The 18,021-nt window shown below is 39.5% G+C and overlaps 1 protein-coding gene across 1 annotated transcript in view; it reads right to left on the bottom strand.

Moving 5' to 3' along the window:
• The window catches only part of LOC126188949 (aquaporin-9-like), a 268,383-nt gene that overhangs the window by 159,141 nt on the left and 91,221 nt on the right, over positions 1-18,021 (bottom strand). The window contains exon 2 of the mRNA XM_049930695.1: positions 3,734-3,854. Coding sequence (XP_049786652.1) covers positions 3,734-3,854 — 121 coding nt within the window. The remainder of the gene's footprint in view (positions 1-3,733; positions 3,855-18,021) is intronic.

Raw genomic sequence — 18,021 nt, 5'->3', positions numbered from 1 at the left:
ACAGCGCGGCAGTCACTGGCATTGGTGAAGGAAATGTTTCCTGGACATGTGATCTCGTTGCGTGGAGACATTGGCTGGCCCCCACAATCGCCGGACTTAACGCCCTGTGATTTCTTTCTTTGGGGCTATTTAAAAGCAAAAGTTTATGAACAACGTCCACAATCTTTACGAGCTCTGAAAGAAGCAATTACACAAGAGGTTGAAGCTATTCCACCTGAAATGACTCAAAGAGTAATGAATAACTTCAGGGAAAGACTCAATCAGTGTGTCGACAGTGCAGGAAGCCATTTAAGGGATGTTTTATTTAAAAAGTAAGACCATAAGAGTATTTTCTAAAATGGCATAATATGTACTTTTATTTAGTATAAATAAAATTGTTCTACCTTATTTGGTTTTGTTTTTATTAGCTTTCCTTAAAGGGGAGGTTTTTCTGCCGGACCTTGTACATACCGTCAGCTTATTAGTTGTCATGCCCATGTAGAAAATGGCAGAAAGTGGCACATTGGTTGCAGCTTAGTTTGTAGATCACATGGCCACTTTCACAAGTAGCCCTGCCTTTGACAGATGACAAGAATGTAGTAGGTGGTAGTGGGAGGATATATGTGACACATCTTGCATTTAAGTCTATTGCAGGAATATGAAACATTAGGCACAGGGATGGGAGTAAGGATGGATAAGGATATTGTAGAGGTATGGTGGGTGACAGAATACCACTGTAGGAGGGGCAGGCAGGATAGTGTGGAGGATATTCCTCATTTCAGAGCAAGATGAGAGGTAGTTTAAACCCTGGTTTCTCCAGTCCTGTACAGTACTGAGTCACAAGAGGTGTGTTGCTTTGTGGGCAGACAGTGGGTATGAGGTAGGTGGTAAGTGACTGGATAGACAAAGCATGTGAGATCTGTCCCTGCACAAGGTTGGGATGATAATTTAAGTCTGCAAAGGCCTCAGTGAGACCTTGGCATATTTGAAAGGAACTACTTTTCACTACAGATGTGACAACCTCTGGTGTCTCAGTTGTATGGAACGTTCTTCCTGGCATGGAACAGGTGACAGCTGTCAATGTTGATGTATTGTAGGTGGCTGGCAGGTTTGATATGGTTGGAGGTATTAATGTAGCTATTCTTGAAGTGGAGGTCAACATCAAAGGAGTGGTTTGTTGCGCACCAGTGCAAGGTATCAGGCTTCCACAGAGATGAGATGTTTCTGTGTGTTAGCATGACATCATCATTATACAGCTCCAGGTCTCCTGAGTACAGTAGGAGTGACAGCAGGATATCCACCCAGGATAACTGACTGAACTAGTGCAAGGCAAACTGAAAGAACATATAAGGTATTAGGGAGTTATGATTAAGAGGAATTATGGAATACTGTTGAATGGCATTAAAAGATGCAGGCTGTAGCTTGGAAAGCGGCTGTGTTAAATACATCAGTGGAACCACAGGGCTCATGAAGCATGATACACTGACAGCTCTCATGGCCTGAGAGGTAAAGTTTAGGGTTTAAGTGACAGCTCTCAGGCTCTTATGGGTATTATAACACAAATGTAATGACTATCACACACTACTTATTGTTTGTGGGTAAGGCGGAAGCATGCAGAAGGGTGTCAGGGGGTGGAGGAGGGGGAAGGGGGTAGTGTGAGGGACAGCAGGGTAGAGGTAGGGGTGGTAGGAGCTGTAGTGCTGCTTGTGGAAGTGTGCAGTGGACAGGTCACGGCTGCTAGATGCAGCATCAGGTGGTTATGCTCGAGGGAGAGGGGAGGGGGGAATTAGTGAAGAGAAATAGAGAAGAAGAAAAGACTTGGTAGGATCACTGTTGGGATAGAAGGTGTATGTCTCAGTAGTGGTAGCATGGAAGAGGATAATCAGATGGAGGACAGGGACTAGTGAAGGTTAGGGCCAGGGACATTGCAGGAATGAAGGATATGTTGTAGAAAGAGTTCCCACCTGTGTGGTTGAGAAAAGCTGGTGTCGAAGGGAAGAATCCAGATTTCAAAGGCTGTGAAGAAGTCATTGAAGTGAAGCATGTTGTGTTGGTTAGCATGTTCAGTAACTGTTTAGTCAATCTGATTCTTGGTGACAGTTTGGTGGTGGGAAATTATGTGGACAAATAACTTGTTAGTTGTCATGCACACATAAAATGTGACACAGTGGTTGAATTAAGTTTGTAGATCACATGGCTGCTCTCACAGGTGCCCCTGTCTTTCATGGGGTAAAGGATGCTACAGTGCATACGGTGAGAGAAGAGCTCTGACAGTTGCCGCGCCCTAGGCGCACCTGCTTCGCGCATCCATGACGGCCCATCAGATCGTGAGCTTTTGTTTACATTAACGTGGCAATGTCCTAGTATTGCCGTAGTGCTGGGCGACCACTGCTGGCTCACTGCCCGTTCATGTTGAATAACGGCAACTGTGCTGCCAGCTATCAGAGCTCTTCTCTCAACATATGAAATATAGTGACAGATAAAAGGCATGTGAGATCTGTTTCTGGAGAAGGTTATGAGGATAATTTCTGTATGCAAAGGCCTCAGAATGATGCTTGGCATCACGGCTAGGCTTCATGGAACGGACTTCTTGGTATGAAATGGGTGGCAGCTGAGAGACTCATCATTTGTGGATACTTTAAATGTTGATCTTCTGCCAGGCAGTAATGGTCAGGGGTACCTATTGCTGTTGATGGTCAGCTTCACATTTTTTCACAGCAAAATGTTCTATGAGGACTGGAGAACATAGTGCAAAGGCCATTGACAATTTGTGTTTACATCAAACATCCTGCAGTGATTTAGCTTTAAAATCAATAGTTGATGATTTATCTGACCACAATTGTCAAATGTTAACAATAAAATATACGGACCAGTTAGCAACAGATCATGGAAGAAAATTATTGAACCACAGTCATGAACCACAGGGCCAGTCACAGTGTGTGAGGTGTGCTTGCCTGTGTGAATGAATGCGTGTGTGTATTTCTTTTTCTGAAGAAGGTTTTGGCTGAAAGCTAACGTGTAAGTATCTTTTCACTGTGCCTGTCTGCAACTTAATGTGTCATGTAATCTTTATAGTGAGCTGCAATCTATCTTTTCTGACACTATGGCTATAACACTGTTCTTCACTTGTGATGTCATATGTTCAGTAATGGCTGCTCATTTGATTTGAGTGTGTGAACCTACATGCTGTTATCATCATTCATCAGGACTCCATGGATGTGTATCTTCCTTGAACCAACTGCATGAACACAACCAAAGTATGACAATTTGAATCCATTCCTTTACAACTCTCTATCAATGCTCCATAAAAGTATATTATTTCTGCATCTTTAGAGGCACTGATTTTTCATTTTCCTAATATTTATGTAATGCTGCAAAAAATACAATACCTAATGCACTTCATAGTCATTTACAGAGTGTGGAATGAGACAGACTTTTACTCCATGCAACTTTCAGATGATTTAAGCTAATCATCTGATAAAATGATACATACTGTGTTCTACATAATGAATGATCATTTAGTATTCTAAACACAGGCAGGAATGCAGACAGTATAAACAAAGATTGATAAAATTAGAAGATAGAGATGTGGTTCTATGACCTAGTTTGAGTGCTCAAGTTTCTAGAACACACGGCGTTCATCAGTAGAGTGTCATACCCTGGTCAAAATTCTGCAAGAGAGAGATCATTCTTGGTTCCAAGATGACAGAGCAAGAAGAAGGGTGCAAAGCCTAGGCAGGCAGCAGGTGCTCACCAGATGGTCCTGAGATGAGCACAGCCAGCATAAGGCCAAAGCCGTAGCCCATGTTGGCAGTTATGAAATTGCCCACATCCCAGCGCAGGACCTTCTGTGCTACACAGCAACTGCCGACGAACTGTGAACACAATGACAGGTACATAGTAGCAGTTTCCTAAACAATGATGAAAAATCTGAAGATGAACACTCACTCAGACCCATGGATAACAAATAACTTTTATTAGGGCATTACACACAAACGTAATATTAGTATTGAAATTCTAAATGATTGTAGCTTGGCAGCAACAAACAAAAGAGTAAGTGTTAGATCCCTACATATGTAGTGTGCCCAAAATGATGCTTTCACACAAGCTTCTCATTATGTGCAATTTAGAAAGATCTATGAATTTAGTTTAAACAGAGATCCCAAATGGTTGAAATAATAGTTGACTGGAGAAACTTCTAGCAAGTGTATAGAACACATAAGTGTCTCGTGAGTGAGTGTATTTAATGGACAAGCAGGTCTCTATTTAGTCACAAACCCGTAAAAATTATGTTTCAGACACTGCTACTGGACATTCTACCAGCCATACAAATCATTACATTGTTATTTTTATATACATGATGCTCAATGGATATAGGATTTTTTCACTTTATTTCCAGTCTATGATCACAAAAATATTGCCCTGAGACTATTGATTTCAGTTGTAATGGCCATCCTCAGATGTTAGTGGCTATAGACAAAAACCAGTGTAGATCAGGACAGTGATATTAATGCTAATAGAGAAAAAACAAATGAAGATGAGGACAGCACTGTCTATCACAGAAATTCCAAACATTAACTGAAATACAAAGTCTGTAAATAAAAAAGATGTGCCTGAATACAGACATGTGGAATAATTTACAAGCAAATTTCTTAACTGGCCCAAAACCACAGCATCATAAAGAATGTACAAAGCTAAGTAGGCAGCATCTATTGTGTTTAGCCACTGAGTCTGTATCATACTTAATTTTAGAATGTAGGTTTGGCTACACCATATTTGCCAAGTTTTTAGTCAATTCATAGGTGGTCTGCATATATTTATGACAATGTTATTTTGGCCTCAGTTTTCATATTTATTAAAAATGCGCTATGTATGTCAGATGACCTTTTGCATTTCTGCAATGCACGCTATGTCCAAATCTTCAGTTTTTCTCTTTTCTCTGATACATTCAAGGATGGGCATTACTGAATGAAATCACTGGTATGAATGCAATATTTTGTCATTGTAGACTGAAAATAAAGAAAGAGATTCCATCCTACTAGTACCTTTCGAAGTTCTAATTTAACACTGTAGTGGATTCTTGTTAGTGTCATTTAACATTCAGTTTTGAAATGGAACAATTCATCTCCAGTCATAATTGCTTCTCAGAACAAAAGTTTAGTTTTGGTGTCTGTGAAAAGAGAAAAATTTAACAGAAGAGAACAGTGAAATAGTCATTCTAGAGGACCTATGATGTGGTGTTCAGTTAGCATACAGGATCCATTTTCTTACATTCCTATATTTACTAAATTCTTTCAAGCACAGGTAAAATACAAAGTAATCCATATATTGTCTCTAACTGCCAGGCTGATAGCTTGCAAAGCATCACTATAAAATTTATTCATTTGTTGTGTTACATAAATGCGAAGGTGGTTTGATGATTATTGTGAAGGTGGTTCAATGATCCCTCTGCCAGGGACTTAAATGAGATTTGCAAAGTATCCATGTAGATGTAGATCCAAATGATTAACTAAAAATACTAACCGTATTTATTGAAGAAATATTTCCAAAGTCAGTGATTCATAAATAAAAATTGTACAGGGCAATTTAAAATCAATATAATGATTAAAATGGTTATAGCAGTTTAATACATAGCAATACATTGGTAGTAATTACAGAGGATTTAAAAGAAAGTTCTAAATTTTGATTATTGAGCAAGTGACTGCTAATCAAATTGTATGTCCCTGGAGTATTGTCTCAGCTGTGTGGCTATATCATGATTTTCTGTCATAAAGGTCAGAGTTTGTAGTAACTGACAGAAAGTGATCAAGAAAAACAAAAGGGACATCTGGTGTTCTCCAAGGAAGCATTACATTCTCTCTGCTGCTCCTAATCTATATAAATGATTTAGGAGGCAATCTGAGCAGCCTTCTCACACTGTTTACATATGATGCTGTCATTTACCATCTAATAACGCCATCAGAAGATAAAAAATAATTGCAAAACAATTTATACAAGATATCTGTATGGCGCAAAAAGTGGCTACTGACCCCAAATAATGAAGAGTGCGAGGTTATCCACTTGAATATTAAAAGGAATCCATTAAATTTTGATTACGCAGTAAACAATAAAATTCAACAGCTGTCAGTTCAACTACATACTTAGGGAATACTACTACAAACAACGTAAATTGGTACAATCATGTACATGATGTTATGGGTTAGGCAAACCAATGACTGCAATGACTTAGCAGATACAATAGTACCACTAAAGAGGATGCCTACACTACACTCGTCTGTCCTCTGCTACAGTACTGCTGTGCAAAATCCTTACCAGATAGAATTGATGGAGGACACTAAACAAGTTCAAAGAAAGGCAGCTCGTTAGGTACTACTGCAAAACAGGGGAGGGATTGTCATATATATAATATGCAAGTTGGTGTGTCAATTAAGAAAAAAAGAATAAAAAAGGCATTTTATATTGCAGCGAGATCTTTTCACTGAATTTCAGTCATCAACTTTCTCCTCCAAATGTGAAAATATTTTGTTGATGTCCACCTACATAGAGACGAATGACCACTGTAATAAAGTAAGAGTTCTCAAAGAAAGATTTAACTTTACATTTTTCCCACACACTTTTTGAAAGTGGAATGGTAGATAAATTGTGTGAAAATTGTTAGGTGAATCCTCTGCCAGGTATTCAAGACTGGTCAGACAGATATAATTGTAGATGAAGCACAGTGTATCAGAAGCCAACAAGTATGCAGCTACGCATATTTGAAAAATTCAGTGCCACAAGCAAAACTGACTTGTTCCATACAAAAGGCATTCTGCAAGTTAGAATTTGACAGTTGTCATTCTGCCACCACACTGCAGAGTTTCATCAGCAAGACAATCAATGAAATGGTCAAAACATGTGCAAGTGGCATTGGCTGTTTCTACAAATGGACATTTACGCAAAGGAAAAAGTTCTGGCTGGCCATGTGTATTAGAAAAACGCATTGTAAGAGTGTGTCTTTCATTTGAATGTAGTCCAGGAAAAGGAAAGAACAAAGCACGTTTTTAATTAACATCTTCCAAGCAATTGGACAATACTGGAAAAAACGAGGTGTTCTGCTTTTGGGCATCTATATCTCTGCACATGACATCCATAGTTTTCATTTTATGGTGTTATGTAAAAAAAAAACTTGTGAATGTGCCTCCTTCGCTGAAAATAATTCCAGACCTCAAAATCCACATTTATGATGTACCTGCATCAGTCATTCCACATATACGTCAGAATATATGGTGTAAATTGGATTTTTGTTTAGACATTGTCTGTTTGATGAGGAGGAGTTATATAGAACACACAAAAGTACTGTATATAAGAAAGTTTAACTTCCTTTTACATTCTCTGTAACTCTTGTCACTGTACCATTACATACTAAATAGTTAAGTCATTTGTAATCACTATGTTCACTTTCAATAGTCCTCTATAATATAACATTTGAAAACAGAATACATAACTGCCACAAAGCTGGGATATGACCGTAGTTTGTTCAACAATTATTTTCTACAATATTACCATCATCTAGTCACATGTTATTGAGTCACATTGGCTAATTGTGGAATGCCATTGTCATCATGTGCCATGAAACTTTATAACTTTTGATATGTACCTGTATAACTGACATGTCCTACATAATCTGTGACCTTTGTAATCAACAGTTTTGCCTTTAAAATACAAAATTCATTTGCATGCTGCAAAATCAAAATACATTTGTAAGCTGCAGTGCACATATAGTGTATATGCTGCTTAGCAACCCTCCCCCCCCCCCCCCCCATGCTCCACCACCCCATCCATGAAATAAATCTTTGTCAGCAGGGGAGGGCACTTCCTCAATGGGCAGGGTAAGACATATCATATTGTAGCAGTTTAAATTTTATGGTAGAGATTGAGTCTCCACATCAGTTGCTGGGCTTGCAGAGAGTTGTCTTGATGGTTTACAGGGTAGCAACAGGAAAATTTGTAAACTTCATTAAGCAGTCAGAGGGGGTACTAAGATTTGTGAAGTTTTTGTCTGTGGAGATTTCAATGTATACCTCATCTCCCATAGTTCTGATGGAGTGCACCTAGCATTACTGACGTTTAGATACAATTTAACCCCCTGAGTAACATTCTCAACAAGAGCAGAAGAATGTAGTGCAATAGCAATTAATAATTTATTTCTAAATCCATCTGGCTTCAATGAAATAAATGTGAGCTCCACAATAAACGGTCTATCTAACCATGATAGTCAAATGACAACAATAGAGCATCACCATCAATCACATTTAACTAATAATACAAAAAGGAAATTTTCACATTATTTTAAATGCTGACTTGGTTACACTATTTGGCATTAGTTCACAAGATGGAAAATGGGAAGCAGTTTGCCAAGGACACAAAGTAGCTGAGGAATTTAATGCTTTCCTAAAAATATTCTCATAACATTTGCTTCCCCATTTTATTTTACAATACGACAGGGACATTTACAGTGAAGGCCAAGAAAAAGGATGGCCAGCATCTGGGATCATAATATCTTGTGTTAGGAAGAGATTGCTTTCTTTAATGCAAAGAACTAGCTCTAACCACGAATTAAAAATGTGCTATAAGCACATCTCAAAATTCTTCAGTGTGCCATCTAAAAGGGAAAAAATACATACTATGCACAAAAATCCAAAATTCAATGAACAAGGCATGGACAATGTGAAGCATTATTAGTCACGAAATGAATAAATCCAGGAAGGTGTGTGATACTCAACTCCCAGATGATAGTAAAAATCATTGGCTACTAAATGTAATAAAGTTTCTTTAACAGTAGCTGAAAACATTAAGATAAAAAATTTCCAGTCTAAAGAAGATCCAACAAACCTACTCATGTTTTCACACTCTCATCTGTTGGAGAGATCAGAAAAATCATTATATCAAAAAGTAGTACTAACTTTTCTGGTTCTGATGGTATCTCAGTCAAGGTGTCTTGTGCTGTCTTGGTAGTGGAAGTTCCTCAACCAGTATTCTGCCTTTGGTAGCTTCACTGACACTTGATGATGATGATGATGATGATCTTGCTGTTGTGAAAGTTTGTTATGAACTTAAATCAAATAATGTACCAAACTGCAGTAATTAATTTTCAGACACTTCAATTGCATTTATAATCAGTGTTCCCTGTCTCATGATCTGCTTTAACACAATTAACAGTCTAAACACTCATGCCAAACTGCATTTGTAGCAAGCATGTCGTGAAATTCTCTACAGCTACATGTACATTCATACTCTGCAAGCCATTGCATGGTTTGTACCATTACTAGTTACTTCCTTTCTTGTTTCACTAACAAATAGGGCGAGAGAAAAACGACTATCTCTATCCCTCCATATGAGCCCCAATTTTTATATTGGCACACTTATGTTCACAATTAATTATAGGTTGTGTGAATTCACAATATATACAACTTGAAACAGAGCAAGCTGGATCCTCCATCTGTTCATACTGCACCCCTATCAATAATTAATTTTTTTTACTCATTCTTACTTTTCGTTGAAGAATATACAACGAACTTGTGTACTATGCACCTGAACCTGAATTTATTAAAACTTTTATCTGGCTTTGCCCCACTTAAATTCATTATCCGGCCTTTGCTTTCCAATATGCTGAGTTCATTAGTATAATTACTTTTAACGAAAACCATGTTAATTACAAGTTACTGGCAAGGAAAAACTTGGGGACTTGGACTTAGCTAATACGTCGGGTTGAGCAAACTGACGTCACTTATTATAAAGAGTGGCTCTCCGATCTTTGAGTACGTAACATATTTCAGGTTTCTGTAAATTTAAGAAATAACCGTAATCAAAATTCGAATACCAGTGCACCTAAAATTACCTTCGCCATTTGTACTATTATGCCTGTTACATTCCAGATTTTACCAGTAGACTTTTGTTATCCAGTATTTTTTCCCAATCAGTTGGGTTATTCCCAACACAATTGTATCAAATGGTGTCATGATCTTTTGTATTTCCCTAAACTACTGCATATCTTTTAAACCAAATTACTGTCATGACATTTAGCTCATTCAAATTAGTATGTCTAACCTAGTCGTTTTTCAAACGATTATGTAGTTTCCAAAATCACAAATCACTATTTTTTTATTTATGTAAAAGTCCTTCACCATTTGGCGAATGAGCGATTTTATGAAACTATTTATAACAATAGGGTTCCTGCCAAAATTATTAATTTTCCTTCGTGACGATTCCAGTGAACCATGTGGTTTATTTGGCACGTGCCGCTTATTTTCGTGCTCCTTCCTTGTGCGTCCTAATTGTGGCGAGGCTGACGTTTGCATAAATTGCAGCCCTTTGATTGAAACTGGTGATATTAACCAACAGTTCTTTCTGTGTCGCCTCTTTAACACAAACTGAAATAACATTAGAGATGATCGAACGCTCGTTATTCCGCAAATACCTTCTCTTCTTCGTATTCTGCAGATTTTCCTGCGATTTAGGATGATTATCCATCGCTTTCGGATACCAATGTATGTCAGTAAGTATACAAAGTTAACTTAGTGACGCTGGCAGCTAAGCTCCCACGAGCAGAAACGAGGTATATAACTGTACGCCGATCTACACTGCTGGACAGGTATTAACGGGCATATGATTTTGGGTGCCCCTGTAGGCCAGTGGCAGGGTTCTTCCGGGGAAGTCCGTTCCCCCACCAACAGCGCTGCTCGATCTTGAGTTCACAGACATAATATACGGTAACATATGTGTAAAAGTATGCTGCCAGCATTCACACACACATACCCACACTTCAAAATCTTAGAATCAGGTAATTTTGTCATTTGCATCTGTGACATATGAAAGCGCCATGGTGACTGCCATGAGTTATATGTTATCGGAAAAGCACACAGCTTACAGAGCTTTAGAATAAGCCAAACATGGACATAACGACAGCCAAACCAATCGAAATGTTCTCATTATACCTTCTACGTTATTCCTGAAATTATAATTTCGTCAGGTTGTGATAGACTCAGTAAAATCTTTTACTTTTGGGAATCTACATTCTCGTTTTTTTCCATGTAATTGGCGACACGGGAAACACTGACTAGCACACCGCTATTCTTTTCATTCAAGCACTTGAAGCCAGTAGAGGTACTAGCTAGGTCTGTGTTTTCTCCATCTGTACAATTACTGGGATTTGTAGTAGAGATATTTGAGTTTGGTTCAACCTTTTCTTGGGATATTTCATAGCAGGTAGTATATTTTTCGTGACCCTCACTTTCTATTTTCGGTTTTCATTCGTTTATGAAGTACAAAAAACATACGAATACCGGTTATTTTTTATTCTATTCACAATGTTTTTACACATCACAATACACAAACATCTATGTGGATCATATACATACACCACTGCTCCTTTACAACACGTTGTTGGCTGTGGAAAAATTGAGAAATAACTTCATTCGCTGCTGACATTCTTGTGCTGTACTGTTCAGCCGAGTTTCGTGACATCGCGTTATAGAGACATTCTTGCTCAAATGTGGTGCTTATTTGCAGTAGCGATTATGAAATTAATTAAATGAAGGCTACTGTACAACAATTACTCAATGAGCACCACCCACTGTAAGACACTTTTCAAGGAACCCCTTGAGTGTGAGGTCGCAAAAGGCCCATGATCTTTAAAACATTCGACGCGTCAGATATTCTCTACCCAAATTCGACACATCACATATTGTCTACCATGAAACCACAATGTTGGTTGCTAAAGGCACCAGATGGCGGGGCACAGCATGAGGCTGCAGAGCGTAGTTTAACTCTAAACAGCGCTACAGTGCTAGTGATGTTGATACAAAGCACAGTAATGGCAAAGATAAACAAAGCAAACATTACATTAACCTACAACAACAGTTGCCAGAGTTGACATTTCTCCAGAAAGGAACACAAGGAATTTAGAGGAGTGGGAAAGAAATGACAGGTGACACATTAATGTTTCCGCAAGATAAGTCAATGGAATGTGTGGTGTCGTATACGCTCGACTTTGCAGGCAACGTACCTGAGGAGTACAATGACGACGACGCGTGCTGAACAAGTGAAAGTGGTACTGAAACAGGTGTCGAGCTGTGTGGTTCCTCATCTTTATTGGACAGGGAGCCACAAATCCTGTCTTCAATGAGACGTAGTAAAGAACAATCGTTGTCCAAGGCGTGGATATTAAAGTAAAATACGATAATAATAAACTACTGGCCATTAAAATTGCTACACCAAGAAGAAATACAGATGATAAACGGGTATTCATAGGACAAATATATTATACTAGAACTGACATGTGATTACATTTTCACACAATTTGAGTGCATAGATCCTGAGAAATCAGTAACCAGAACAACCACCTCTGGCCGTAATAACGGCCTTGATACGCCTGGGCATTGAGTCAAACAGAGCTTGGACGGCGTGTACAGGTACAGCTGCCCATGCAGCTTCAACATGATACCACAGTTCATCAAGAGTAGTTACTGGCGTATTGTGACGAGCCAGTTGCTCGGCCACCATTGACCAGACGTTTTCAATTGGTGAGGGATCTGGAGAATGTGCTGGCCAGGGCAGCAGTCGAACATTTTCTTTATCCAGAAATGCCCGCACAGGACCTGTAACATGCGGTCGTGCATTATCCTGCTGAAATGTAGGGTTTCGCAGGGATCGAATGAAGGGTAGAGCCACGGGTCGTAACACATCTGAAATGTAACGTCCACTGTTCAAAGTGCCGTCAATGCGAACAAGAGGTGACCGAGACGTGTAACCAATGGCACCCCATACGTGCACGCCGGGTGATACGCCAGTATGGCGATGACGAATACACGCTTCCAATGTGCGTTCACCGCGATGTCGCCAAACACGGATGCGACCATCATGATGCTGTAAACAGAACCTGGATTCATCCGAAAAAATGACTTTTAGTCATTCGTGCACCCAGGTTCGTCGTTGAGCATACCGTCACGACACAGGCGCTTCTGTCTGTGATGCAGCGTCAAAGGTAACCGCAGCCATGGTCTCCGAGCTGATAGTCCATGCTGCTGCAAACGTCGTCGAACTGTTCGTGCAGATGGTTGTTGTCTTGCAAACGTCCCCATCTGTTGACTCAAGGATCGAGATGTGGCTGCACGCTCCGTTACAACCATGTAGATAAGATGGCTGTCATCTCGACTGTTAGTTATACGAGGCCGTTGGGATCCAGCACGTCGTTCCGTATTACCCTCCTGAACCCACTGATTCCATATTCTGCTTACAGTCATTGGATCTCGACCAACGCGAGCAACGATGTCGCGATACGATAAAACGCAATGACGGTAGGCTACAATCCGACGTTTATCAAAGTCGGAAACGTAATGGTACGCATTTCTCCTCCTTACACGAGGCATTACAACAACGTTTCACCAGGCAACGCCGGTTTTTGTATGAGAAATCGGTTGGAAACTTTCCTCATGTGAGCACGTTGCAGGTGTCGCCAACGGCACCAACCTTGTGTGTATGCTCTGAAAAGCTAATCATCTGCATATCACAGCATCTTCTTCCTGTCGGTTAAATTTCGCGTCTGTAGCGCGTCATCTTCTTGGTGTAGCAGTTTTAATGGCCAGTAGTGTAAGATTATCTGCAGCATAGTAAAAAAGTTATGAACATATTTCGAATAAGTCCGCTGGAATATGGCCCTGCAGTACATAAGAAAAACTACAAATATTCGAGGGAGGACAACGTGCACTTGTTACAAACACTGGTGTTCATGCTTTTCAAGGATGCTCAATATAGTTTATAGGATGCGCGTGATTGTGACCTGCTATGTTATGGACATGAAATTGCGTGCTACATAGATTACAGTAATTTCAAGGGAAGCAGTTAGTGGTTGCATAACTTCAAACAGTGCTACAGTATTGGAAGACGTAAGATAACGAAATTTCAAACAAAGACTCAATTTGACAATGCAGAACAAAATACAGAAGCAGCCCAAAAATCTGTAAATTAGACAAACAGGTTTATCCCATCGTTTAGCAACGAATTTGTTTTCAATTCCAACTAGTTCTGCTTTGAAGAGGAAATGCTTATGAAAGAAAGTCTGGAAATTAGAGGTACATAGAGAGTTGCATCTAGATCAACTAACATCAGTTACAAGCATGCCACCTGTTAATCTGGGTCATAAATTGACTGGAATGTTATTTATCATGTTGCAAGAAGTTGGCGATGCTCTGTCCCCTACGATTCTTTCTCGTGTACCACGATCTTGCAAGGGCAGTATAACATATACGTCACAGCAATCAAGAGTGGGAAAATAGGCGTAAGAGAACTACAACTAAGGCATGAGCACTGCTTTTGGCCAATAGCTGGTCAAAATAACTTGCTTTTGCTTGATTCCTGATCTAGGTACTCGTATAAAAATCATACTCCTTTAGAGCAAACTATACGTCCTGAAAAATGCGTTAAAATTCATACTGTATGGAATCACTGAACAAATTCTGCTTTTTGATGTTTGTCTTTTCCATGCCTACAAAGCATACTATCACACCATCTACAGCTACGCCTTAAAGGATAGGTAGTTCCAAGATAAGCTCCACGACAAACTGTTTCACTTTTGGTTGCATGCCATCACTTTCTATCAGTTTTCATCACCCTGTTACACCAATATGATGTTACACGCATTATTTAAGAGTGGATACCTAGATGGATGTCCTGCACAGTTTGTAACACTTGTAGTGTAATGAGGCTCCTACCCCAATTTGGATATTAAATTGATATGCAAATTAATGAAATTGATCAATTAATTACCCTCTTTCATCACCCTCCCCCCAGATGATGTCATGTGTTTTTCTCAACCAGCACGTGGGTTTCACCCTTACTCCTCCCCCTTCTCCACCTACCCTATTTGCGGGAATAACCAATTTGACGAGAATTCCGAATTTTGGTGGGAATTTCTTTGTCCCAGAGCTGTGCCAACAACCCCCTCCTCCCCTCAATCTGGGAATTGGAGGGAAATTAAAAATGGCGGTGCCCTTTGTGGAACTCTAACGTTGTCCCTCTGGACAGAGAGCTCAAGTGTACCCCACAATACATGGAAACTGTCCAAATGCAGGAGACGAAGGTGGTTAGTGTACTTTATTTATTTGGGTTGGGAAGCTGAAGTAGAGATTGGTCCTAATTACATAATTAATCACGAAGATCGGCCCTAATCACACAACTAAATGCACAGCGCTAAAATCGCAATAAAGCTCAAAAATTGACGATGCCATACAACTGGTGTTATCCTAGTGGGGAAAAAATTTCACAATACACCTTCAAACTAGTGGCAGACTTACTCTACCCTTCACCTACAGGCTGGTGGGAAAAAAGAGTGGAGTGAGAGGTGCTATATTTTTGATGGGAAATATGTTCAGCTGATGAGATGCTGGTATGAGACAGAGAGGGGTTTAATAAGTGTATTACCTGTAAACATACAGCTGAGGAATGTATCTATCACTGTTTGACGTCAAAGTTCACTACAGACATCTACTTGACAATCGTCCTGCAGGCCAAATAATCGAAATCAGTAGACGGTACTGCAACAGATGGAAAACCCTTCAGTGTTCTAATTACACATCGAAATTGTTGTGAAGAAACAAAAGCAGCACTCGTAATGAAAAGATCATAGTGCAACACATGTACTGGGAAAAATCGCCGTCCAAAAAGATTGCAGATGGGGCGGTAGTTGAATGTGTATTCTCCTCAATGTATGATCACAAAATGCTGTCTAGGACGACCTCACACCGGCCCCACAAGTGCCTGCTATTCTGAATGTGGAAACATTGCATTGTAACAGTTGTATTTAACGTCAATGCACCTCCTATAATCAAGCATCTATTAAAAAGGAAGACACAATCACGACGATAATAAATATCCTCTTTCCACAAAAACAGGTATCGTCCATTTTCTTTTAGTTTTATAAGCAAAATTGATATAGTTTTTACTTTCAACTGCAGGACACAATTCACATCTCATTATTTTGTAACATCCAACGAACTGCACCGCCCCTGATTAAAGATGACGAAAATTAGAAGCTGGTTTTGCAGTCCACTCTGCGTAAAATTGGGAAAAAGAACTTCCACTACTTTGGTGCGAAAACTGAAGATCACCACAGAATGTCCCTGTTATTTCGAAACTGTCATCAAAGGGAAGAAAAAGCGAGAATTTAAACTCCAAAGAAAAAATATCTATGTTAAGCAATTTCTTTCAGCTTGATGGACAAGTCACACGACCCGAGAGTGTCTCTCGCATGCAGATCAGTGTCTGTAAATAAACTGTCATGCACATGTGCATTACAGACATTTCAGACACATGCATAACATTACAGATTACAATATTTCACGCCATGTCGAAAAAAAAACACAAATATTTTATATTTGACAACAACGAGCTGTAATTCAAGAGGACACTATAGCAAGCCCGTTTTAAAAACACAATGCTGTATCACACTGGCGTTTATGAAACGAATCATGAGAGCGTCTCTTCTAAGAGAACCTCCTACAAGATCGCGTCTCTCTCTCCCAATACATCAAATTCAAATGCCGTCTGTGTGCTTACATTTGAAATGTTTGCTCCATAATTCCCCTCTACCGACATGTCTGTAAATTTTCTATCACATAGTAGATTCTTGCATTCTAATTTTGCAAGCCCATTTCACGCAATCTAGTAACACGTCGGGAAAAAAATCACTATCATTTCTCGGTTCCACAATGTGCCATAATTCAAGTGGTGTCTATTTTATAATTAGAGGTTATGACGTATGAAATAGTACAGGACTTGTGGTACCACATATTTTTTAAACACACAATCGTGACAATAATAATAAAAAACAGTTATGATCCCCTGAGAACAGATACAGATGATGTCTATTAGTTTTATGAGCAGAATTGGCAGAGTTTTGAGAGAACTATCTGCATTCAAACTTTAACAGTTATGCTACTCCTTGTAATAGAACCTCCTACAAGATTTATCACACCTGTCTCTTCTGATATATCAGAAAACAAATACCATCTGCATGTTGACATCAAGCACATTACATGTACACATATCAGTTCATTGGAGCAAGTGGTCAGTGCTCAAAGTCATTTGCCCAGATCTGTGTAAAGTTTTGTCGACTGTAGTGAAGGAAGACCATATCCAACAGACTATCAATCACAATAGGTGGTTTCTGTATTGTTCATTCATAAATAGTTTGATACATTGTTTTGTTGGCTTTAATACATCCAAGCACTGTATGACTACAGCTTTGTACACTGCCATACACTTTGTTTTTCTACCGAGACTTTGAGGTCTGTGTCAGGTGCTAAACCAACATTAACATGTTTCGATCCGTTGGCTCTCACAGAAAGCTGAAGATAGCATGGCGTAAACTGTGCAGCTCCCACACACACAGATTAGTAAAAATGAAACACAGAGGAAATGTTTCTCATTGACAAAAATGTGGAAGACATCTCAACATATGGAATCTGTAAAGAGTTTGCAGCATTATAGAGTATTTCCAACAGCTATCCAAAGGTGATGACCTATACAGTAAATGTCATCTTCCACAGCTATGGGGTAGCAGATGTCTCATGTTCTATTTTGAAGAGCATTGTTTCCTCATTTTGCAGTCATGTACATGATTACTGTTCTGGTGTTGACCATCACTGGAAGGTGCTGTTCACAACATGTGCGTGGTAGTAGAAATAAAAAGAGATACTGTTATCTCATTGATTAAAAGACATGTGGAGGGCATTGCAGCATATGGAAACAGGACGAGTCTGCAACATCGAGGAATGCTTCCGAACAACTGCCTGAAGGGGATGACCAGTTCATTTAATACCATGCTCCACTGTGTCAAGTAGCAGATATCCAGTGTCCCGCCAAGGCTCCCTCCATCTCAACCAACTGCTGTCAGTCAATCATTATGTGGTAATCAACGGTGTACCAGTGGACGAACGTGATGGGAAGGACGCCATTGATATGGGACAATGTACTGTAATAAGCACTGCAGTTGATAGCGCAATAGAT

The sequence above is a fragment of the Schistocerca cancellata genome, chromosome 5 (genome assembly GCF_023864275.1).
Source record: "Schistocerca cancellata isolate TAMUIC-IGC-003103 chromosome 5, iqSchCanc2.1, whole genome shotgun sequence".
Lineage (NCBI taxonomy): Eukaryota > Metazoa > Arthropoda > Insecta > Orthoptera > Acrididae > Schistocerca > Schistocerca cancellata.
This window is presented reverse-complemented; position numbering and strand designations above follow the sequence as displayed.